This window comes from Coturnix japonica, chromosome 5, assembly GCF_054131305.1.
Source record: "Coturnix japonica strain WE chromosome 5, WE-NBRP24, whole genome shotgun sequence".
Lineage (NCBI taxonomy): Eukaryota > Metazoa > Chordata > Aves > Galliformes > Phasianidae > Coturnix > Coturnix japonica.
Genome location: NC_140667.1, coordinates 22,175,145 through 22,201,153, shown reverse-complemented (window position 1 = coordinate 22,201,153; position 26,009 = coordinate 22,175,145). Strand labels below are relative to the sequence as shown.

Below are 26,009 nucleotides of genomic sequence, written 5' to 3'. Positions count from 1 at the left end.
GATGATAATGGAGATACCCCTAGCCCAGTACAATGTCAGTCTCTAAACTGAAATTTATAAAGCAAAGGCAGAGTTTGAGCACATTAATCATAGGAGTCAGCTTGCTGGGATGCAGCTGTAATGGGAATAAGAATCATGTTCTGGAGCATATGGTGGGGTTCCCAAAACCTCTGTAGACAAAGTATCACAGCTGCAAACTCTGTGCCAGAGCCAACACAAGGCGGCACTGCAGGCTTGAGACAAGAGGTTATTTCCCTGCCTCTTGCTGCAAGGGACCAAGTGCCTGCCTGTTTCTAGGCAATTAAAACCACAAGTGGATAACCTGCTAGCACTCTGCTGGAGCAGCTCCCGTCTCGCTGCTGGACATCCACCAACACTGCTTTTATGATCACACTGTACCTCAATGGCCAGCACTCCGATGGCCAGGGCTCCTGCAAGGTACACGTAGGTCTCAAAGGAGTTCAGGATCACAGTGTAGCAGCCCTAGGAGGGATAGAACACAGTGAAATACACAGCTGAGCAGCACAAGGAGTTGCTCTCACAGCACAGCCTCCCCAAGCCCTCAGCAAGCAGGAGGAACTGTAACTTCTTGCAGGACAGAGAGGAATAGCAGGGGAGAGGCATTCCCTGTGCAAAGGGAAGAGGCTAAGCACAAAGGAAAGGGCCCTCTGGGCACATGACAGGCAGCTGTGTCTGACCATAGATACAGACTATTTATTTAAAGCCAAGGCAGGAGATTCTTTGCTTGTATTTCAGTCACAGCCAGCAGCTATTTCACATACTGAGACCTTCTCTTTGAGACTTCTCTCCACACAAACATGGATGAACACCTGCTGATCTTCTGGATATAGGAGAATCAATGTCATGGAGAACTCAGGCCCATGCACTACCATAACCCTTCCATTTACACAGCACAGCTACCAATACCTTTAATGTAATTTCTTATTACTTATACAATTAACAGAAGGCAGACACTGCAAAGTTTTCAGGGTGTCTCAGGAAATCACCAGCTTATCCTGGCCTCATTTCTCCCTAAAATCCTCACTTTTCAGCCTAAAATTCCAACCCACTAGCAAATTTCTGACAATGCATCACATATAAAGAGAAAACTGGACTGGATTTTTTCTGATGTAAAACGTACCTATTCCATTCACTAAAAATACACAAGGAGTCCCATCCATTTATCTGCTATGTTTCAATCACCTGATTTTTTTGTTTTCATCTAAAAAGAAAATATCTGAAATGCAGAGATGGCAATGACAGCTACATGCTGATGTCAGACTCTGCTCGCCAGGAGTGAAACAATCAGGGAAAAGCAAAGGAAAGAACAGACTCACTCATGCCACAAACCCAGGGAATGAAGATGACTGGGGCAGCAGCACTCTTGTCATCATGAGGTTCTGCTCCTGTTGTCTTCTCAGCCCAGTTTTCAGGAAAAAGAACCCAACCCAGCAACAAGATGTCTGGGTGCTTGCTGGAACTCCAGCCTTAACCCAACTTTCAGCTCAGGGGGCCAAAAACAGGACTGAGCACAGATGTGCCAAGCACTGCCCCATTAGTGTGGTTTCCCAGTGGTCTGACTTTGCTCCAGCAATGCCTGAATACAGCTGACAGTTCTTTGGGAGCATCTTTCCCATTTTATATAAATGCCTCATGGTGCTTGGTGATGTTTGCTGTGCACACAATTTCTCCCTCTGCCACAATGCAGGACAAAGACTCACAGAAAAAACATCTCTTACCATGGAAATGGGAGACCTCAGTTTTACCACTTAGAGAAAGCAAAAATTTTAATCTGCTTTATCCCTGTTTCTCAAAATGCATTTATTTCCCCCTCCCTGCTGTTTGTCACCTCTCCTTCTCTCTCGCTGCTCCCCATCAATTCATGGCAATCAGACCTGGCAGATGCAGTATGGCGCTGTCTGCTATGATCTTTCACCCAGCGTGCCTCTGCCAACTGTTTCCAGCTGCCAGACAAGGAACAGTTCACCCACTGCTTCCAAACTCCTTTACTCTTTCACAGTCTGCTACTAAGTGCTGAAAATAGGACTGCTAGTTAGCATGGAGAGAAAAGGCTTGTACATAACAAGTCAGCAGAGAGTTCAGATGGCTTGCTAATGTGGCAATGAACACAGTCAAGAACTTTGCTAGAAAGTTTCTAAAACTTCAGGTCTTGGGGAAATTGTAAGGAAACATGGGTGCTAGTAGTATCAGTGTCAGTGAATTTACTCTGAATTGCTTTTTCAGTCTCGTATAGAGAATTGCCAAGCTGAGAGACTTGCCCAAAGAAATGCCCTCTTTTCACTCTAATCAGTGAAAGGGCAGAAAAACACAGATTTCCAACACATCTCTTTCATGGGAAATAGGCACAGTCTTCTGTGTCTGTTCAACCCTCAATCTCTTGGTCAAATATAACGTTGATGAGGAGCCTTTGTGAAGTGGAGCTCCGATAGCAGCCAGTAAAAGCAAATTCTATCCCATCTTCACTGACCTGCAATGGCTTGTCAGCTAACTTGTGATAGACAATACTAACCTTCAAAGCCACAGTAAAACTTGACATAAACGTCTATTCCACCTCTTAAACCCCTGGGAAAATATCTCTATTTCTGCTGATAAAGCACAGCATGGACTTAGCAGTACACACAACAAAAGGGGATTTATAGGATCTAATATCCATGACTTTAAAATTTGTTAATAGTGTAAGTGCAGTTACAACCCCAGCTACAGTCAGAATGGCACAACCTGCCACCTTCACAGGTAGGTAACCCACAGCTACCACAGCCATCCCTGCAGGGGAACCCTTTCTCCAGCCATCTGGCTGCCCTTACCTGCCGGTTCTGAAATCTCTCAATGCCTAGGAGGCAGGCTTCCCTGTTAACAAACATCCCTTCCCGGCTCTGCAGCTTTCGCTGGCAACAAGCCTCTGGTGTGGTCTCTTCCAAAGGCAAGTGTGGAAGTAGAGGGACAGCTTCAAAATCTTCTGGTCCATTCACTCCACAGCAGGCAAACTGGAGAGAAGAAAGGAAGACAGAGTTTACACTTTGGCCTCAAAGGAGATAGCAATAATCTTCCAAAGATCTATTTTTTTTGCAGGGATCAAAGCTTTAGTCAAAGCAGAGACAAAACAACTGTTGTTTCTAAGGAAGCTGATTGCACTTATACCTTGGAGCTTCTGTTTTATCAAAGCCCCTTCTTATACAGTCCCACTGCTCCCCTGTTACACAGTAGACTCTAACGTACCATAGGGAATATTGCCATGAACTACACAGGACTTTGGAGTGCATCCAGAATGACTCGCCTGAGATCACCCAGCAAGTCTGTAAAAGAGCCAGCAGTGCAAACCAGGCTCCTGAGTGCTCATTCTCCCCAGAGCTAATGGCCAGGACTGCTGCTGCTCAAAGTCACTGCTAGGTGATCCAAGAATACTCTCTTTTTAGGATTCAAGTCAGGTTCTTTTTAAGGATTCAAGTCATACTCTGTCTCCTTTCAGTCACCAAAAGGAAATGTCTTTATTGAAGTCCTGAATCAGCATGAAGGGCAGCAGTCATCTTTTTCTTTTAAGATTAAAAATGACTTTTTGTCTGCAGAATCTGACATCCTACTCCTCGTTTCTGAATAGCTACGACATGGGCTATGCCAGGCACAAAGTTCACATGAACATACAAACACAAGCACACACAACTTTTTGCAGCAGGCAGTCCTCGTTTGTCACTTACAATCTCATTTCACAGGAGTTAATAAGAAGCTATTAATTAGCACCTGTTCTGGCTGCTGTTGGCTGGAGATTGGTTTGAATTAGTCCCAAAGGTGATGTATCTAGGGTAAATATGTGGAGATTCTGGCCTATTTGTCACAGGCAGCTGCAGAGCTTTCTGTATCCAGTTCTAGAGTTGGGCACAGTCAGTCAGCAAAGTCCTTGGACTTTGGCAAACCACAGTGGGTGACAGTCACTGTGAGTGTTATTCTCAGCACCAGGAGGAGCTTGTTGCAGGAAAAATCTAGCTGCCAATGAACGGTTGCCTCCCTCCCACCACTGCCAGGAGGAGCCAGGAGGTATTGGCTGAGCATAGCATGGATTGCAGTTGACCACCAGTAGCATGGGACTGGCATGGCCCGACTTACTGTGATCATAACAGAATTCCAAGTGGAGGAGAAGACATCTGTGTCATTGTTCCTCACATAATGCTTCTTCAGCTCCTTGGTGAAAAACTCCCTTGTCAGCTGGAAAACACAGAGACAAGTGGGAACGTAAAAGGTTACTGCCAACATCTCTCTTTCAAGCACTTCTCAAGTCTCCCCATTGTGAATGATGGGTGTTGGTTGGTTTGATTGGTTTGGTTTTGTTCTTTGTTGCAGACATCAGAACAGAGACATGGGAAAAGCCACTGGCTGAACCATTACTATGCCCAGGGTGTATGGAACTTGTTCAAAACTGCTCATTAAATATCAGGGAGTGAATTGTATCTATATTTGCCAGCTAATGTGTACATTTAAAGGTTGGTGGGTTTTGTTTGCTTATTTGTTTTTAATATTGAGTATTTGAAAGTGTTTCATAAATTGAAACAACTAAAATAGATTTTAGAAAGATCTTCAAATCCAAGTCCAAATGGTAGCTTAACTTACAATACTTCCTGAAGTATCAAGACATGATTTACCCCTCACCTTCATTTCAAACCAGTTAACTTCCAACTAATGTCAGGGGAATTCTGAATATACTTCCACGTGTGAGAAAACAGAATGAAGCCCAAATACTAAAATTCCTGGGAAAGAAAAGGAATTGAAACACATGGAATGATAAATGTTCAAGTCAACTCACAAATCAGAAAAGAGATTGTTTCCCTGACAATGCTTTGGAGTACCTAAACTCATTCACACATGAAGAAAAAAATCCTCTTATATTTCCAATGTTTAGATAATTTAAACTTCCTTTTTTTCCTAAGGTCAATGATAAAAATGAATGGAATTTAATTTACTCCTGCTTACATTTATAGTCAAATAGAAAAAACAAACCAACATTTCTGCTCAGAGACTCCTGAAACAGTCAGACACCTTGAAATTACATTTACATGGACCACTCTCTAGAGGACCAGTAACTATGCAAACTTAAAAGTCCTGCTAAATTGAGTACTTTGATTCAACCTTGTGCCCCCTCTATCATTTCAGGATGAAGACTTCAAGGCATCACCCTCTCTGTGTTCCCAGCAGGCCTTGACTTGTGTGGTCCCGTGTCTAAAATACCTTCTGATTTGTGACCCACACAGGCACAACCTCTACATCAGCACAAAGCCTCAGTGAAAGGGGTTGGACTCTGCTGGATACAGCATTACCCTTGTGTTACATATTTGCTGGGCTGGGAAATAAGCTGCCTGAAGAAGAGCCTTTTTTTCTCCTGTTGTTCACACAGCATTGCATATACACTAACACAAACTGCTACAAGTTTCAAGTTCTTGATACACAATGTGAAATGCATACACATATGTATGAGATGTATGGGTGGGCATGAAAGCACAAGCACAGACTTGACCATTTCCTTTATAACTACACCACAGACCTTAAAGAAAGCCAAGAAGACCGCTGTGATTCTTTAAAGGAGTAAGAATACCACTTCACATTGATTTCTCTTTTGCAGATACAAACTAAGGCAAAATTTAATGACTTCATCAATACTGGGTAGAACTCTGTAACAAAGACTTGAATGGCATATTACTTTTTAACTAGATGGGCTGCTAAGCTCCTAAATCACTTTTATGAGACAGATCTTTAACTCTTTTTTATTTTTTTGCTTTTGAACATTAAAATACAAGAGAATCAGAAAAGACTGAAGGACCGGCATTTTCCTTTGGGAGTCTGGTGCCCTGGGTTTGAAGATGCTGAAACATGTCCTTGGTCTTCCCCTTTCCTTCCCTCTCAGTGCATACTTCACCCACCCAGCATCCTCTCCTGCAGAGACAGCAACACATTTTGTCTGATGATTGTCTGTTCCTGAAGCGCAGGCTTTGAAACTGATATTACAGTTGGTAATAATCCCAGCCGGCTGCCTTTGGCTGGGTCTAAAACAAAAGAGTCATTTAAATATAAAGTGAAACCTTTATTTTGACAGCAGCAATCCCAGAGGAAATTGTTCAGAGTTTGTGTGCGATTTTTACGAGACTTGGCCCAAAACAAAGCCTAGCTCTGGAAAAGTATGTCTGCCAGGGAAATAACTGATTCCATTTTGCTGCTCCTAAATCGTCTGTCCTGAGTATGTGAAGTTCAGAAAAAAAGGTTAAGAATCAGTCAGTAAAGGTAAGCTGCTGACAAAGTAGGACAGCAGTCAGTAAGACAGACCTTACACAGGTCAACATAAGAACAGACTGTGCACTTTCTTTACTTTTCCCTCACGTCTGAGGAAACAGAGCTATCAGAAACCAAAGCAACTCATCTTTCAAGTGTCAAAACTGAAGATGAAAATGCAAACATCCTGACTGTTCAGAGCCCCGCCACTGGACTCACCCACCCCTATCATCCTGTGCTTTCTTGCTTGCTAAGGCAATTCATCAGATCTCTCAGAAGGACACAGTCATTCAAGCACAAACTCTCTTTGAAGAGAATGAACCTCAGCCACACAGAGTTTAGGTGTAGTCATTAGCTCTATCACACAGAATGCCTGAAAAAGAGTCCAGCACCCTCCATGGCTCTTCCCATCCAAAACACTGCAGGGCACATGGAGAGCAAATCCTGAATACAAGTCAATTCTTTCTTCCATGGACTCTAAAGCGATGCTTCTCATTGTTGTTCACATTATTTATGGAGAGTGAGATAACCAGCGTTACTGAAAAACAGGGTTCTCTGCTGCCCCAAATCTCCTTTATAAAGGAAGAGAAACTCTGGTACTCCCACATTTGATTAACCGCAGTCTTCCTCTTCAGAGATTGCTTTAAAGTAATAACGTGGGAGTCCCAGAGGCCTTGCGTGGCATATTAGCTCATCACTGCTAACATCACTTTCACTCACCTCACTACCACGCTGTGCTTCACAGACTCTTCATCTCACCAATCTCTGCAGAAAACATTCCTTTCCTCCCTTCTGCGTCTTAATTTCTCTCACTCCCACAGCTATCAATAATTAAACTCTTCTGAGTGTTGGGGAGATAGTTCGCATTTAAAATTACACAAGAGAAGGCTACACCAAACATCATCTGGAAAGCAAACAGACAGTATCTCTGTCTTTTGTCTCCCTTTATACACCCAGTGTGGCCACAGCCATAGGGACTAGTGCAGTGACCACAGTGAGAAAGCATCCAGCAGCTCTACAGAAAATGTAGGTTGCCTAAATGCGCACTTACTGCAAGCTTTGAAAATAACTTGTTCTGTGGGGAAGAGAAAAGCACATAGGATCCTGATCTTCCGTGGTCACAGAGAGATGGAAAATTCAAACCCCTGACCCCACAGACATTCTGTCCAGTCTTCTAGCCTCACACCAACTCAGCAATGACAGCAATGTTAGTTCTTAGTAGTTATCAAGCCAGAGGAGCTGCCACCAAAATACACAGTAACGGCAAAGCAAGACTTTGTTCAGAAAAAACCTTCAAGAGAAGACAAACAGCAAGGATTTTCAGACTGGGTTTAATGTCTAAGTAGAGCCATCTCCAACTGCTGGGATTCTGACGTCCTTCATTTCTCCCTTTTTTGCCTTTCCTGTCACTCATTCTGACAGGGTGGGAAGCTGGTGATTCAAACAAAGAGACAAGCTCAGGAAAGATAAAATAGTTCATTTTCCTACAGGTTTTGACTCACAAAACATCACCAGATGTCACAGAAGTCTGGAATAACCACCGTGACCTTATCTGTGAGAATCACATCATCACATACCCCACAGCCACCATGGTAATGGAAGATCACAAGGCTTTCCAGGATTTTTGAGGCTGAGGGAAGAAGGCACAGCCACTCCACATACAGGAGGCATTGTTCCTGTCCTGTTTCTCATGCCTGTTCTAAGTTCCCCACATGCCATTTGCTGGGATTGCTTATATCTCCTCCACAAACACTGTACCTGGGTCTGCAGGGCAGGGCTGTACACAAAGCCTTCAATGTGTGCGGTCTGCTGCTTGTGCTGTACCACAGGAATCCTCTAAAACCTCCTAACAGCAGAGCTGTAATGACCAAAGCACACCAGACCTCCCGTGCTGAAATCTACTTACAGAGCTGTAGCTACTCCCACAAAGGCACAACCTCAAAGCCTGAGCTGTAATGGAGTTCCTACACTGTGCACCAAGTGCTGCTCTTTCCCAGCTCTTCAAATCTGAAAAAGACCACTGACTTTTGGGAACAAAAAGGGGGGAAAAGTAGAAGGGAATAAAAAAGGGGGGGAAGGGAGAGAGGATAAAAAGAGGAAAACTACTTCCTCCTGCCACCTCCTCCCAGACCATCTCACCATACAGCCATTTCACTGTGAGCTCCATAAGACTTAATTCTTTGCTTATCAAAATCTCTTTATATGAATAAAACTACAGGTATATACTGCCTCAGGAAAATGAAAACCGTTACCATCATTTTACAAAGTACTCCTCTGCTCACACTACATTTCTATGATGATCAATATGGGTAAAGTGCTGAAAGTTCTATAACTACTGGCAGACACCAAACAAACAAAATAACAACTAACAATCACCAGTGACCACTGCTGCTAGCTGATGCTCTCTCACAGCCATCACTCAGAGGCACATTTCAGAAGCGGACTGCCTTGAGAAGGATGGGCCTTGTTCAGCCCACCTCCTCTTTGTGTGCATGTTGTCCTGTGTTTGGCCAAAAGCCACAAACTCCTGCAGGTCTGAGAAACATGAGACCAAGCTTACTGCTAATGCAGGAGAGGGATAACGGGCATTTAATAATATATGCTCAGAAGCAGTGTAGAAAAAGGCTACATCATATGAAGCTGTGCAGAGTAAGACTAGAAATTTGTGAGCAAGTCTACATGAAAAAGAATCCCAACAGGACTTCAGAAGGGCCAGGGAGACTCAGTCAGAGCATTTGGGGAGGCATATCTTGCAGGCAGAATTGAAAGGAATCTGGCAACTATTAGAACATGAAAATTCAAGAAGAAATATTGCAGACAATGCACAAGAGAGGTTTTGCACTGCAGACAGAGGAAGCATTGGTTCTGCTGGGGAAACAGGAGGTTTCACTATTAATATTAATACTAAACACATGCTATATTGCAAAAAGAAAACAGTTGCTTTTAACCGTAGTGCGACATTATTGCAAAACTTTTCCCTGATGGAATGTGCAGCTGGTATGGCTGTGAAAGAATTAAGAAGACTAAAATCTTCAGAATTTAAGTAGTCCCACGATGTTTATATCCTTAGTACATAAAACATCCACCTTGTACATGCCAGTCCAGCTAGCATTCACTGGCTTGCTGGCAGTTCTGCAGACCTAAGGTAGTATGGAAGCAGGTTTGTTGGTATTTGAAATAGTTATAGTACAATGAAGCAAGCACTAATACCATGCTCCAGTTGGGTACAATCCCACTGGGGCTCAGTCTGCCCACCACAGGTTACTTACATTTTCTCTGAAGATAAAAGCCAGGATTGCAGCTGAAAGCTCCGCCAGGAAGATTAACAAAATGAACATGAAGAACTAGAAGAGAGAAAATACAGGGGGGGGGGGAAACAGAGACATTTCATTAGGAGAGTACAATAGGCAGAAGGAACACAAGCTTTCACAAGTTTTACCAAAGAGATGGAAAAAATAATGAAAAAAATCAATGGCACTATAACCTGGGGCAGTTACAGCCATCTGCTGATCATGGCACAGGACATGGGAACTCATAGCATGTTCTGCCATGTTCCAATGGATGAAGCAGACGGCACTACAGAGCCATTAGCATCCCCTGATGAATCTGCACCAGGTTAAAACAGTAAAGCCTGTTTTGGTGGAAAATGTTATATGATTGTGTAGATGCTCATATAGGGTTGAACTGTCTTGACACAGTGAGTGGAAATGATGTAAGTAACCCACAACATGTATACATATACATACGTATATTGCTAATCATAATAATCTTCACTGTAATATAATCACTGCTCATTTTGTGTTTGGAAGAAGGTAGTGGGACATACACTGAAATACTTACACCTGTGACCAAAACTGGAATTTAATAGAGTTTATCTCAGGACAGAATTAGCCTTTGTTAATAGCATCCCCCTCCACACAAAGGGGTTGCACTGGGTACATTAGTTATTCAGCTGCTATGAAACAATATAACTACATGCTGATATGGTTCCCCTACACTGAGAAACTGCAGCCAAATGCAGGGGTACAAAGGCAGCACAGAAAGCCAGTCCACAATGTGAGGTACATTTTGGAGAAGAAAATGGTGTTGAAGGGAACAAACCTTCCAGGGAAGGAAAGAAGAGAGGGCTCACATTTCAGACTATCTTTAGGACTGATCCTAAGTTACACTGATGCCTCACTCCAGTCCATAACAAACACTAGAAGAAACAGGCAAGGATATGTTCTTTAGCATCTTTCAAACAGCAGTTGTTGATGCTGAGGAACACTGAGGGGAACAGAGCAGAAAGTGGTAAGGCTCACAAGTTCTCCTGAAATGGCATTTCTAATTCTCACATCTGGAGACAAAACACTGAGTTCTGACTTACAGTTCTTCAGAATGGGCATTTTTTAGGATACTATGTTCATACAAAGACATTATCAATTGAGAAACATAAGGATTCCAAGATTTAGACCACAGGCTAAGATGATTTTACCAGGCTGAGTGGCAGTTTGGAAATGACTTTGGGTTTTCATACCACATGTATAGCGAACCCAGTAAGACTGCTTCATATGGAAGGTAACAAACAAATGGTGCAAGTGGTTGAAACAACAAGCAGAAATAAACACAAAAGAGATCTTGATTTATTTATTTTTCTTTTTTTTTCTGCATGAAAAGGCTATCGAGGGTCTTTCTGAAACAGAAGGAAGGCAGATGGGGCCAGAAGTGCTATTTAAGATCCCCAAGCAATGATTTATAAACGACGTATGGAATGCCATGCACCGTGTATTTTGGTAATGGAGAGTAAATTCAGACTACCTAATTGGAATGGGAAAATGTTCTTTTGGTGTCAATTACCAGAGCTGCAAGTGATCTTTCCCAACTGGAAAAGTGCATGCACTAACCTGCCCCCTTTGTCTTTCTGCCTCTGCAATGGAAACAAAAGAAAAGGATCCCAGGCTCAAATGACAAACAAGGCAAGTCACATGGAGAGGGGCTCCTAACAGAATAACATTGCTCGACTTGCTGAACTAGTTAATTCTATAATTTATTCTTACTGCTAGACTTTTATACGCAGCTCCTATTTTTCCTGCTCAGAGACTATTTTGTTTTTAATTTCACCACAGGAGGGCAAAGAACAAGTGATGAGGATGAACCATACTTGCAAATCCACATCATCATCCATCAAGGGATCTCAGCATAGCCACTAAGAGGTCTAAGGTGGTGATCAAGTGATTAATCTCATCACCTAGCTAATTGCATTTCATTTACTGATTACTGGGAGATACAGTTCATATGAGCTCCGGCACAGGTCTGTGCAGAAGTATGAGCAACCATCCCCAGATTACCTCTGATAAGGTTCATTATCATTCTCAAACTGATTTACACTTACACTGTGCATTACAGATTTGAAACAGTTACCATAGAAAACACAGAAGCAGCTATTGAAGGTGATGAGGAAAAAAAAAAAAAAAAAAAAAAAGGGGATGGATGATCCGTGTTTTAGAACTTGCTCTCATTCTGCATTTTAAGGCAACACAACATCTACTTTTTATGTTTTGTCTCACAGAATTAAAGTAAGCAATTACTGAAATACGAGCACACTGGACAGCCAACTGGTCAATGCAGCTGGGCCCTTAAGTAAAGGCACCCCAATTATCCAAGGTGCAAGTCTGAATATCATCCTTAGAGGTAGGGTCTCCTGTTGTGGTCAAAAATCCTACCTCACCTCTTGGTGACAGCTCCACATTTGTCAGAAGCTTTCACAAATAAATGTTTCACAATTCCTTCCCACAACATGCCTACTTGTTCCAGCTTTGGTTGTTGCAGAAAGAGCAATCATTGCCTTTAAACCCAAAGGACTTGTGCTTTCATGTTGGAAAATTGTAGGGTCTACTGTATCTGCATTACAAGAATGCAAAACGGGACAAATCAAGCTAATGCAGACTTCTTTATGCAAACCTGAATTCAGTCTCCTGCAGCAAAACAAATACATTTGCACACATTTTGTTTTGTGCATAAGTGTGGGTTATTGGCATTGGGTTGTTTTTTGGTTTTTTTTCCAAAAGAGAAGCAGCTTAATGTAAAATAAAAGTCATTGTAAACACAGAACCTAGAGAACATGTATGTGTGCATCTGTCTTGTCCCTTCTACCCTTTATTTACATTTGAACTGAAAGCTTCACATATACATTATGCATCACTGTGAAATCTCACACAAGCAGCCCTGGCTCATCAATTGTTTAACAACTTTGTAAGAGGATTTGATTTGATCAGGCAACTTCTCCCTAAGTACCACCTCTAAAGCCCAACACTCTCAGTTCTACAAGCGTGCTCCCAGTCTCACTGGCATACGCTCATGAATGGTTTGCCCTTTCTATGTCTAAAACACTCCCATCAGACTTCTGGTTTCACAGATCTTTTGTGCACTTTAAGATCAGCTAGTCTGGCCTCCCCAGAAGCAGAAATTCACACAATGCCAAGTGAGGTATCAACATAAATCACTATGCAAGTGCTTTGCTGCTATTGGACATCAGATGGCAGGTTACGAGAGCTGACCTTGACGTCAGAAGCTGGAATGCTAATTTCTCATCCAGTGATTACTTTCTGAGTTCCTGCTAGTTCCAGGCATTACCTCCAGCCCATTTAAGTCTCACATTCCAAGTATAAAATAAAATAATACCAAAAATAAAGCAGCAGGGCTCAGAATGATTTCTCTGAGTCAGAAATAATAACCACAAATTTGAGTGCACTGGAGGATAAATAAAACACAGGGAAGAATATTCAAACAACCATTGGCCTCATTGATGCTATGTCAGGAAACTACAGCACAGAAGTTCCTCCTTCCAGCCATGTCCTCTACCTGTATGCTGCTTACGTCACCCAAACTCAAAATCTCTCTGTCATTCACTTGCAATCAATACTTCTCATCAAATGTAACCTTTAGTTTCTTAATCTAGTTAAGTCAGGCTTTGGAGTAAACTCAGGCTCATTGGGCCTGATTCTGCACATTATGTGAGGCTCCTCTGGGCAGATTTCCCTGACTTCACAGGTGATATATTGAGCTTTCTGATTTACTTCTGAGATGATTCATTTGTGATCCTACCCACAAAAGCTTCCAGAGGGAGGCTCTCACATGTAGGTTATAAAGTCAAGGGGTGGGCAGGCCAAGTGCTGGAGAGAATTCAACTCAGTGGAGCCAGGCTGAACTCTAGTTAAAAATAGCTTTGTTTTTAAATAAGTGGACTTTCCTGTTCTGTTAAGACACAAGCCTCTTTTTCAATGTGAAGCAGCTGTGTAAGACAGAATCATAACAGAACAGTGTAAGATCAACATTTAAACAAAAATAAATAAAATCAAACCAGCAGATACTGAGCAAGAAACAAAAGGCCACAATTGACCAAATAAAAATAAAATAAAACTACTGAGTTTTGTATTTTAACACACAATCGACAGTGTCTTGTGCAAACAGATAATGATTGGAAACCCTGCAGTATAGGAACCTAGGGTAGAGGTCAAAAAAAACCTTTATTTAAGTATTACCTGATGACCAGAAGGGATGAAATTTAACTCTTTAGGTGGAAAATTGCCTGAAAAGAACAAACTTGGTTCATTTCAGCAGCACATTAGGTTGCATAAAGGACCAACTACCTATTGATAGCTGCAATGCAAGGCCATCATCCAAGTTCAGAGCTGGGCATTTTTGCTGTGGGGCGTCTTTACATAGATGCTTCACTCTGTATGTTCTCTCTGCTCTGTTGTGAACCAGTAAGAAATGAATCTACAGGTGGAGCTAATGGTTTTGGATGGCCAAAAGTATCCAGTTTTTGATCACTTTCTATGCTTTTGAGACAAAGCATGACAGAGTCAAAATACAGCCCCAGATTCAGACTCACAGGACTCAAGCCTCGTGCAGGAAGGAAGCAAATTCTCTGTATCTCCAGCTGTGCATAAAAGTGCTCTAAGCCTACTTAATATCTAAGGAAACGATGACTGAAAAAATGGACACCCATTCATGTACTATTCACAGCATCACCTATCTAGCTTAAGAGTCACCCCCATTCTTGGGAAGCACTAAAAGGCTCATCAAGTGCAAGGACACTTACGAAAAGTAGGAGGCATTTGTTCTCACGGATGGCACCACAGCAGCCAAGGAAACCCAGCAGAAAGAGCATTGCTCCCATAGCCAGCATGATGTATGCTCCTGTGAAGAGCAGAGGGTTGGCAGCCACGATCTCTCGAAAACCTGTTGGATCCACGATGACCCAGATCCCAACTCCTAGCAGGCATGCTCCTCCCAGCTGTCACAGCACAAAGAGAGGAGAGGGGGGAGGAAAGAAGGAGACAGGTCAACATTAACAGCTGTTGCGGGAACGTTGGTTTCATCAGCATCTTTTGATCAAAGGTGTTCTGGAGAATCTGTTTCTGTGGCAAACATTCACTGCTGAGCAGGTGACTGCTGACATGATGCTCTCAGTGCTTCTTGTTCACTCAGTGAAACAACTGCAGCAGAAGTATCTTTTCTTTCTTAATACTTTGCTCTACTAACTGTTGATTCCCTGCCAAATGCTGAAAGACTGAGTCTTGAGTCACCGTCACATTTGCAGGGGAGAGACCAGTGAAGAGGCACAGGAGAACCCTCTCCACCACAGAAGGGCACCTTGCCCCACTTGGGGCTGGGTGGCTGGGTGTTTTCACCCTTCCCAGTAAAGACAAGAGCAACACGGGTCACCAGGAATGTGGTAGGAAAATCTCTGCTAGTGAAAACATCAGCGAGGCACCCAGGACTAGAAAACAATTTCTTCCACTATTCAAAAACAGGCCACGAATACAGGTTATGGCTTTCCTTCTTTGTATTCCCTGCCAAGGACAACCTTAATGCAGACAGCAGTGACCACCACGCAGCTTTACTGAACGTCTTAGCACCTTCAGACGCCATAAATTAATATCCTTGGTGAATGCCAGTGCAAAGCTGAGGGGATCTTTTGTGGCAACTTTACTGAATTACAGTCTATTCTAGGTTCTGCCGAAAACAGAAGGAATCAAGAGAGAAAGGAGATTCCAAATACTTACAAATATAAAAAAATTGAAGAGAAACATCAGGTACTTCATGCAGCTGAGACAGTCTCCCTCCATGATCTTCAGGCTGCTTGATCCAACTCTTCCTGCAAAACACCAACACTATTTTAGCACACTCAATTTTATTTGAATGACACAGACCTATTTCCATTTCTATTCCCTCCAGACCCTGTGGAGTTCATTATACAGAAGGGCTCATTTTTCTCCTGAACAGAGTACCATAGCACAGGCTAATAAGAGATAATGATCACTGCTAATTCCCTTTGCATTCTTCCAGGTGTAGAGGGGAATGCAAATGGAAAGAGAAAGGTTGAAAGAAAGCTTCAGTATTGCTTGCAGGGTCCATACAAGCCTCCCCTACAGAATGAAGCCATGTGAACAAGAATATTTTCAGGGAAACACCAAGACATTGAGATTGACTGCGGTATGTGAATGAGAGAGGGCTTGAGGAGGCCATCCTCAGTTTCACATGCGGGGGCACGCCACCTGCTTGTCATGCAATGTGACACATTAGTGGGCTGCTGAAGTCCTGTTATTCAGACTCCATCCTGCACAAGACTTTTGCAGGCAGAGCCTGTGGATAAAACATGGTAAGCTTTTAATCACAGGAAAAAGATGTCCATTTAGTTTTTGTATTGAAAGAGCAGCTAGAAAGTTTGACCAGATGAAGATGCAATGGATGAAAGTTCCTGTCCCCAAAAGCTTGCTGTTTAATGAAGTGGCTGCACCTTCCAATAAGTAATTTCTCCACCCATCACCTTACAGGGACAGATGAATACATAAAATAGTAAAATTTTCACTGAAACTGAAGCTAATGAGGTCACTGCACCTTGTACAAAAGGAAGCATGGATATGCAAACAGAAGCACAATTTTGTTAAGCTCTCTAGAGAAGCCCTCCCAAAGCTCATGTGCTTCTTAGCCCATCTCCTCCCCTTACACTACAGTGAATGTCATTCCCAAATAGACATGCATTCGATTATATGCTGCTAGCAAAGCACACTACACTCCAAATGAAATGAAAAAAAGAAAAAAACAAACAGAAATTACACGAGGTTTTCACCAGACCAGAAATAAAACTATTTTCTTCACTCCTTCATTGTTATTGTTAAGCCACAGAAACTTTGGAATGCTGTCATTCCCTCTATGGCCATGGAAACTGCTCTGCTTTAACCAGCAGGCTGAGAAAACCCCGAGGCAGGCAGTGCTCCCAGCAAGAGGATGCTGGGGTAAACAGTCAGATTCACATTGTGTGTGTTTGCTTGACTTCTTTGACTTGGTTTAAAAATCAACACAGTTCCTTCCCAGTGGCAAAACAGATAGAGATATGTACAGTGTGATGTAGAAACTGGTGTAGACTATAAAGCATATGTGTAACTGCTCCTCTGCAGCACCAGTGCTTGCCTGGGACAGCATTGCAATGTGCCTTTGCTGGCCTGGGGCTGCCTGGGGAGCCCCTTTGTGAGAGGAATCCTCAAGTGCATCCAAAAAGCCAGTTCTACAGTCCACCTTATTTCTAGAAGAACACCAATTGGAATTGGAACCTGAGAACAAAGGCAGTATTTTCCTCTTCAACATTTGTTTCCTTATACTTCCTATATTCAACTGTTCTACCCAGAGAGACTCGGAGCCCAGCTGTGAATACAGGAGACAGAGTGGGATACAGAGCTCTTACTTGGGCCTGGAGGAGGTGCCCACATCTTCCTGTGGCATTAAAGCCATATCTGTAAATCTTTTAGAAAGAGGAGATCTTGCGACATAGAAGGGTCAGGAGGAAAGGAGGGAATTTCTCAGTTTCATGGAAAAGGTAAGCCTCCAGTTCCACAGGCTCATGAATGTGGACACTACGGCAAAGAGGCTATGAAAAAATAGATTTGTAAGATACTGATACTTCAAGATCCCCAGAATTAGTGTCACTCAGGTGTTCCCATCATCACACAAAGATTATGCTCCAGCAAAACAAAGATGGCTAAATCACATTCTATCAGCCACAGCCTGAAAATTATCAGAGAAACTTCTAAGGCCTGCTGCCTTGAATGCCCACACATGATAAATATCATAGTTGTCCTAGGCAAAAAACGAACAGACAAGATAAACAGGAAACTAATTCAACTGTATCATGTCATTTTGTGTCATGCACACTCACCTCACTGCAAAGGCACCCACATTAGAAAACAGCAACTCCTGAGTCTAACCCTGTCGTGACACTTGGCAGAGTTGATAAAACACACTCCTGCCTTGATTCACTATCCATGTCTGGGTCTGCTTCCTCTGCAAGACGAGCTCCCTTGGAACAGCTTCTACTCATGTGTCTTTTCAAACACAAGCTACCATTTCTTGTGTTGCTCCTTTTCATACTGGGTATGTAAAAACGTTTTCTAGGTATGAGTTAGGAAAGGAAACTAAACCTGTTGAGCAATCAGGTCTTGAAAAGATGTGTGCCAGAGCCAGCATGGCCATGCAGCCACAGTCATATGGGAGCACTAGAAACAAATACACATTTGGCTTTGGGCTCCCTTGTTCATCTGAGTCATAAATTTTTACCAGTGCTGTTTCTGGGCTCAGATTTGTACTTTCTAAAACTACCAGGCTTCACACAGCAGAGCAACAAATAAATACAACCTTGAGCAACTGTCTTAATACCTACAGCCTGGGGGCACCTGCACAGAGCAGCATGATGCACCCCTTCCAATTTATTCTGGGCACACGTATCCACAAACAGCACATGAATGTTCACCATCTGGGTGACAGGGGACATTAACCAAGAGCATGATCTGGTTTCTTACATAGGACTTAAAACCATTTCAAGTCAGAGTGGAAGCACTCCAACAAATCTGAAATATATTACCACCTAGTTCACATATGCTTAGTGCTTTAGACTTGAAATAGTCTATAACTAATGTTATTTACAAACAAACTCAAACTCAAGCAAAATGCAAATATTATTCCTTACAACTAATGTAATTATTAAACCACATTACATGAAGTCACTAATCACAGGCTGAAAGAAAATAACTGACACAAAAGGACAATCCTGACCCAAGAGATGCATTTCCTCCCACTTCTCAGCCACACACACAAGAAGTAAAATTTTTTGTTACTCCTGCAGCACACCGTTGCAAGTGAGATAAAATCTGAACGCATACATCTTGATCTACCCTTTAAAAATATCTTCTCTCCCCTCCTTCAGGCCTCAAATTTGCGACAGATTAAGTTCTCCTCTGCAAGAGACATTTAATGCTAAGCAAACATTAACAGTCAGAACTGCAGAAGACAGCGGCTGACAGATGCTTTCCCTGGCTTGTCCCATCTCAGATCTGTGAGACATATGAGATGCATTTGTTTTTGTCTGAAATGTAGCTATAAAATGTTCCACTTTCTCTTAGGCAGCTTATTCAACATTTTCCCCCTAATACGAATTTTATCTTGGAAAATGATGAGGAGGCTAAAACACCCCAGCAGCACGGCCATGAAACATACTCCAGCTGCTCTCATCAGTTAGGAATACAGTCTAGGTTTTCAAGGCAATGCAATTTTTTTGTTCTCCAACCACCATTTGTTTCCTTCCTTCTGACATTCATTTTTGCATGCCTTGAAGCCATACCTTGAACTTCACATATCTAAAGGCAGCTGCTCAACCACTCTCCCAAAAACTGTTTACACATTTCTCCTTGCTATCACTGACATTCTCCTCTACTCCCACATCCCTTTCACACTGGACTGAAACCTGTGGTTTCACTTCAATTGCACCTTCACCTTTACCATGAAGACAGACTCACAGAAAAATGTAGGTTTGATATCTCTGGATGTGCTGAATAGAAACACCCACTGTCCCCAGCCTGGGCCAATTTCAAGGTCTGATACAAGTCTAAAGTTTGAACAGACTGCTCAGGGTCACCTTTTGTTAAGTCCAGAGTACCTGAAGGGACTGAGACTCCCTAGTCTCCCTGGGCAGTTCTGCTGTATCAGAACTGTATCTGCTGCACAAAATATTAGCCAATGGCTTAAGGAGCAAATGGTGCTAACTTACACCTACTTTATGTTCACACACAATGCAACCAAGTAATAGTAGAAAACATATTTGTTGAAGCTCTCCAGAATCACTGACAGTCAATCCTTAAAGGAATTAGAAAACATGGTCCAGACTCTCTTCCATGTCAGTAAATCAATTCCCAGGGACTGTCCCAGTGGAGATGTCAATAGAAACATCTCTGAAGCTCTCAGGTTCACTAGTGGTGAAGGACTGCCACAGCCTGGCTTTGCTCTACTGCATCCTTTCCTCAGCAACACGGTAGCACGCCTCTTGGCTTGAAGGCCTGGAAATTTGGCTCAGCATGCTTGCCTGCCTCCAAAGTGTAGCCTTCTTCCATGGGGATTTCTATGTTCACTGCTGGTGAGCAGTATCTATTTCCTTTTAAACAAAAGTGGTTGGGTTCTGCTAAAAAAGCTTGTCTAACAGATGGCTCCTTCCAGTAGAGTATCACTCTTGATAGAACAGAAACAGTGGCAGATTTATAACTAGGAGACTGAAGGGGGATGACCTGCTGCGCTACACCTCACAGGTGACTTCACCTAACAGCAGGTGAGCTGTGCATTTCTTATTCCTCTCCTGCATGCTATAGTTACATCAAATCAGCCCTGACAGGAACAGAGAGAGCATTTGAGATGCAGAAAAACTGAGCTATAAGTAAGCTTCACCTTTGCAATTCTCAGGACTTGAAGCACACAGTCTTTTCTAGTCTTTAATTGCCTATGCGTCCCATATATCTCTCTGTCGCCTGGAAAAGAAAAATACGCAATTACTGCAGAAGTCAATAAAATACAGTCATGTTAAATACATAACGTATTAAAACACACCGCTGCCTTAATTAACCACCTTAATTTAGTGTACATTAGCACTAATGAAGAGCTTTTAATACCCAGCGAGGGATCTGATTCCTCAGAATCTCTCTAACAATCTTTGGGGTGTTTTTAATGCTCACAGACCACACGTAAATCCATAGTGCCATTATGTATGCACCTCATATCACAACAGCACTAGATTAATCACAGCTGCACCTTCAGTATTTCATAGGAGGTTTAGACAAACTTTAATCTGCTGTGACTTTACAGACCGTTTACTGGGAAAATGGAAAAAGCAGAGGAAGGGAGATGGGATGTACTTCCAGTAGGCCCATGAGGAGCAACAGCCAGAGATGCTGGATGCCTCCCCAGCCACCTCCTGCACAAAGCTAAGCAAACAGCTTTCTCCCACTGTCTGAGAACAGTGAGAGAAGAACAGAGAAGCCAACGCACTGCCTGCCCTGGCAGCCCCCCCTTGGCTGCTCTTCTACCTGCCCCAGTGCCACTACCAGGTCTTCAGGCAGCACAGACCCTCATCCTCCATCAGCACCTCGGGTCACAAGGGCCCAGTGTGCAACTAGGATTCTGGTTCATCCTCCTCAGATGATGATCCTCAGATAGTTTGGGAGTACTCACAGATATTCCAAACTGATCAATAAGGCATTTGGGCCTCTTTCTGCTCCCCTGAGGTGCAAGCATGCCAGAATATCAGCACAATCTCTGGATCGGGTGTATCTAACATCTATTCCCACTAACATTTGTGAACCTGCCTTTGAAAACTGCCTCCAGTAAAGACTTCTGTGAGTAGAAGTCTATAGCTTGCTGTTGGCAGAAAGCAAAGAGTTCCAAGGTAGCTGAAACTCATACAGTATAAAACATTTAATGAATATTCATAGCCTTTTTGTTTTGTGTTAATCCCTTATTTTATGTCCTTCCTCTGTCACCATGGAGCTAGTCCCTGAACAACAGTGAGGATGATTCCCATTTGGAGACATGGAGGATGCAAACAGTCTCAGCCAATTGCCCTGCTGCAAAGTATTTTGGGCATTGCCAGCAGCTGAGCCACACATCCACTTCACCACCAGATGGGTCCCAAAACAATACCACGTTTGGGGGTCAGTGCATTGTCAGAACATATCATGCAACCACATGAGCTGGCTGCAGCATGCATGGAAACCTCCAGAGGGTGGCCTGCAGAAGCTGTAGACAGAACATAAGCTGCCATCACTGCCACACGGTGGTGAGCTCCCCTTCTGGCACACAGAGCTCACTCTCACCTTTTTATCTTTTTCTTTTGCATGTGGTGAATGCTTTGTCTTCAGCTTTGCACATGCAGCTGAGAGACAATTTCTCCAGCTGTTCTATCCCGTGATGCCTTTACTCCAGGACAGCTGCTGCCAGGAAAAGATGCCTCTAACTTTAAAGCAGAAATGGCGCTGTGTTATAGAAACCTATCATTAGGAAAATCGCCAGGATGATGGGATTCCTGCCCCTACTGCGTGTGCATATAATTACATCCATACAAGCCCTCAAAGGTCTGTGTGGGAGAGAAATTTTATTTTTTTTATTCCCCTTAAGTCACAATATTTTAAAAGAAATTACAGCACCACAGAGAGGAAGAGCTTGAATGCTTCAGAGGCACCAGCAGGTGCTGTGTCAGAAGGGATGAAAGAGCACGTTTGGTGCCAAACAATAGCAATACTCAATCTTACTCTGCAGCCCTAAAGGGGAGGAAGTCCGTGCCAAACAGACTCACTTTGGTTAATAGCTACGATTTTGTTATTAGGGAGAACTGCAGAAAGTGCAAAACCACCATGCCTAATTGTGACTCGAGCAAGCTGATGCCTCTAATTACAGTCACTGGGGAAACAGTGGAAGCTGGAGCTACGGTATAGGCCAAGCCTCCTTCCTCAGGCCATGCACATGCAAGCCATGCTGCCTCAGCTGCTGAGCAGCTGTGTCTGGCACACTGTCCTTGTCACCCTGCCCGTGTCATCATCCACTGTTGCTAGCTCCATGCCAGCACTGACTTCTTGCATTCACTGCTTGCAGAGCAGCTCTTTATGGAGATCATGTGTTGATGAAGGAAAAGCAGCTCAGCTTGAGGCTCTTGTTGGTCTCTGCAGTTTGGCAGAGCTGAAGAGCCAGAGCAAAGAAACAGGAGGCAAAAAGCAGCTGATCGAGTCTACAGGCAGCCGTACGAGAAAGAAAGAAATGAGATCAATGGATCGTGGAGAAACATCTGACTGGTTTTGGAGAGAAATCCAGTCTCTTGCATGTTAACTGGTGCAGAAAGACCACCAGAAGAAGAGCTTATGGGTGCCCTGGTTTATTTAGTGCCCCAAGCTATTGCCAGCCCCCTTTGCTCACCACATCTGCAGGTTCTAGGAAACAGAAACACATGCCAGCCCACATATCCAGCCAAAGGGGAACTGAAGGCAGCAGTTGCATCCTGCTGCATCTCCCCAGCAGGTCACAACCTTTATACTGAAGTGTAAGGTTAAACATCTCTGTGGCAGCAGGCTCTTTCTCACATCAGTCCCATGCAACAGCTTCAGAAAAAGGTAAAATATTTGCCATTCCTGAACTAGAGCTTGGCACAATCTGTCAGTCCCATGTATTATCCTGTAACTAATAGCCTCTATATAAATAACTAGTTGTACTGGAATTTCATAGTGCTTACATAGCAAAGTCACTGCTGTGACACAACTCCATTACTGCATGTAAATCCAATTAGATCCCAAAGTGCGCTGTGCAACTATAATCGGCCCCTGTGGAGCAGCGATGAGGGGACCTGCACAAGGCCATGCAACTAGATACTAAATTACAGTCAATCTACCTCCTCCTTAGTTGCATTAAAATGCTAATGTCACTGTAATATGGGCCCATTTACCAGTGATGACTACCTTGCCTTGCAACACTACAGTGAATTAGGTTGTTGCACTGCCTGAGAGCATTTAATTCCTCAATACAGTTGAGCAAGCAAGGCCCGTAGGGGCATTTTATATCTTAAAACAATAACTTCATTGGCTTTTATAATGCTAAAATCATATGAGGCTGGGGATGGTGTTCATATGAATCTGAGCTGCTGCTACAACCACCCTAAGTCTCATTACCAAGCAAAGTTCTCTGGACAACTGGACCATGTTCCCCCTGATCCTTGTCAGTCTGTTTTTAATGAAGACATTTCAGTAACAAAACAGCTGTGCTTAAGAGCACACCAGTCACACAGAAGAGGACAAAGAGAGTCGGACTGAACACCTTAAAGCTTCATATAAATAACACCAGCTACGCAACAAGAGCAATAATACAACACTTAGCAGTTAACTTTTGTATTTACAACTGTGATTTGCAGGTTTTGCACACAGACTACATGGAATCATATGGTGGTAAAATCTCCAACACGTCTGCAAACATTCCAGATGGAAAGGCAGAAATCCCAGAATGGAACATAGTCTCCTAAATGTTGTAACATTGGAAAAGTGCTCATGCACGTGTCTGAAGTACCAGCAGAGCATGAGGCCACAAGCCACCCCACTCCATTTAGTGGAAATGTGCTTACAGCACTATTCAAAACATGAACTGCTCACTTTGGCTCCTTCCCAAGCCAAGTTTAATAGATAATAGTGTCTGGCTCTTTCATACAGCCTTTCTCACACAGGCATCAGCCACCCTAAGTAAGAAGATCTGTGTACAGAACCAATGCAGCTGATTGCTTGCAACTCTTTTAAGTTCTGTTCCTCAAAGAAAAAAAAGAAAAGATAGCTCACAGGTGTACTTTCTCTCATATTAACCACAGGACAACAGAACCATATGGAACAGATTGTCTTTCTAAACAGATAACCCAAAGATTATATGCGCTGATAGCATAATAATATTAACTCTGTTCATGAGATAAGAAAACCATGGCTAGAAGGGGAGTGGATGCGCTAGACCTCCTGAGCCAAGACGCAGCATGCAGCTCCCCAGTCCATTCTGAGACCAAGGGAAAGACTGATTGTTTCTTGTTGACAACTTCCACTCCTTGCAAGGCGTTTTCGGTCCCACAGAGAAGCTTACTTAGCATACAAAAAGGAAGGTTGATAACTCTGGCCTCCTATATCTGCAAATATTTCCCTCCAGGATGGAATAAATGAAATAAATGTCACCCACAGAGTGGGTCACGCAGTGGCATCACAAGCTGAGTGACATTACTGTCACATCAGGTGCTGCCAAGTGTTGAGATTCTCCAGACATTTAAACAGCACTCCAAACAGTTAGGGCACTAAACATAAAGCATAAATGCTTGCTACTTCTTCCCGTAGCTTGACAAATCTCACCTTTACAAACACCAGCTAGCTTCTCAGTGCTCTTTTACATTCTCTTCTTCTATAGTCATGCTTTGTTTGCAGCAAGTGGCTTGGCAGCCTGTGACACTGGTGATTGTTAGGAAAGATGCAGGAATAGATCTCAGAAACACTGGGCAGTTACTGTGGCAACCTTGTCCTCTTCAGACCACAATACCCAACATTTTAAGAAGTTCTTGGATACTTTGCAGACTTAAGGGAAAAAATGCAGTGGAGAAAAATGAATGATTTTAAAGTAAGGAGGCAATCAAAATGGATCACCATGAGCCATAAGGTGCCCTATCAAACAGATGATAACGATCTCTCCTTGGCAAAGAACAGCAGCAGACTCAGAGCAGCATTGTGGGGCACAGGCAATGGCCCGTGGGCAAGGTAATTTGAAAACCCCTGCATTTATCATCTGTTTTAATGCAGAACAGAGCTCCAGAGAAGAGGGTTCTTTTTTCTTCGTTTTGTTTTTGTAAAGGAAAGGTGGGAAAAATACCCCTAACCCTTTAGCACCTTTTAAGTGGGGGCCCAGTAATCTTAATTACTTTTAAAAAGCCCCAAAAAGAACAGAATGCATCAGCTATCTTACAAAATAACGATAACAATAATAATAATAATCTCTTTGTTCCATCTGCCTACACAGATGCTAAAATGAAACAGTTTTGCCAGGTTTAGGCAGTTTAGAAAATCAAAGGTTAGGAGAAACATCCTGTAAAAGCTGCTTATCATAAATGAAGGATCTCAAGAATTCTAAATGAAAAAAAACTGCTGGAAATCTGAGAAGTGACATTATTTATTGGATTCTGGTCATCTTTTAAATCCTGTTAACAATAAGAAAAACACATCTCAAAGTGCCATGAATTCTATACACAATAGGAAATTCTTGAGCCCACAGAGCTCACAACTCAAAGTGATGTAGTTCTTTAGGAACTAAATAAATCTCACAAGGTATAGGGTCTATATTTTAAGTAAAACTTGAATGCAACAGAGGTGGTGAGAAACTGCCTAGTCAAAGAGAGGCTGACATGTAATTTAAGTTATTCTGCTTAGAGCCAAACTGATACGCATGCCACATATTGCATGTGTAAATCTAAACTTAGTTTCACTTAATCATTACCTTTAACTTACTCCAGGACATACAATCACAGCTAACATGGCGTTAAAGGTCAATGCAAGTCATCTCAAGCACACTTGTTCTGATTAAGGTATGAACACACAACCATCCACCAAATAAGAAGGTGAAGGAGCAGAGGGAGAACCACAACCACAGCCCACAAGAGAGTCTCAGCTGATCTACGGGAAAATCAGTGCTAGTTAATGAATCCCATAATCTTGGCATATGTGTCCATAGCTGCTCTCCCTTCCCTCAGAAGCAGCCCTCCCATCTGAACAGCTCAGATGGGGGGGGGGGGGGGGGGAAGGAGAGAAGGGGGGGCAGGACTAAGCAAGGTCTAGCCAAGGCGTGCAGGCTGGATCCCAGCTGCTTTTGCTTTCCCAATGGATAACAGA

General features: G+C 42.9%; 1 protein-coding gene across 12 annotated transcripts in view; it reads right to left on the bottom strand.

The window, feature by feature from the left end:
• The window catches only part of TSPAN18 (tetraspanin 18), a 110,670-nt gene that overhangs the window by 4,173 nt on the left and 80,488 nt on the right, over nt 1–26,009 (bottom strand). For 8 of the 12 annotated variants that reach the window (XM_085548688.1, XM_085548685.1, XM_085548687.1 and 5 more), the window contains 6 exons: nt 15,321–15,412; nt 14,354–14,548; nt 9,540–9,614; nt 4,120–4,218; nt 2,826–3,005; nt 400–483 (listed from right to left, as the gene is read on the bottom strand). In XM_085548688.1, the coding sequence (XP_085404814.1) occupies nt 400–483; nt 2,826–3,005; nt 4,120–4,218; nt 9,540–9,614; nt 14,354–14,548; nt 15,321–15,383 (696 nt within the window). In that variant the 5' untranslated portion in view covers nt 15,384–15,412. Of the gene's footprint in view, nt 1–399; nt 484–2,825; nt 3,006–4,119; nt 4,219–9,539; nt 9,615–14,353; nt 14,549–15,320; nt 15,413–20,022; nt 20,103–26,009 lie in introns of all 12 variants that reach the window. The other 4 variants (XM_085548689.1, XM_032444781.2, XM_085548684.1 and 1 more) reach the window with 1 other exon arrangement.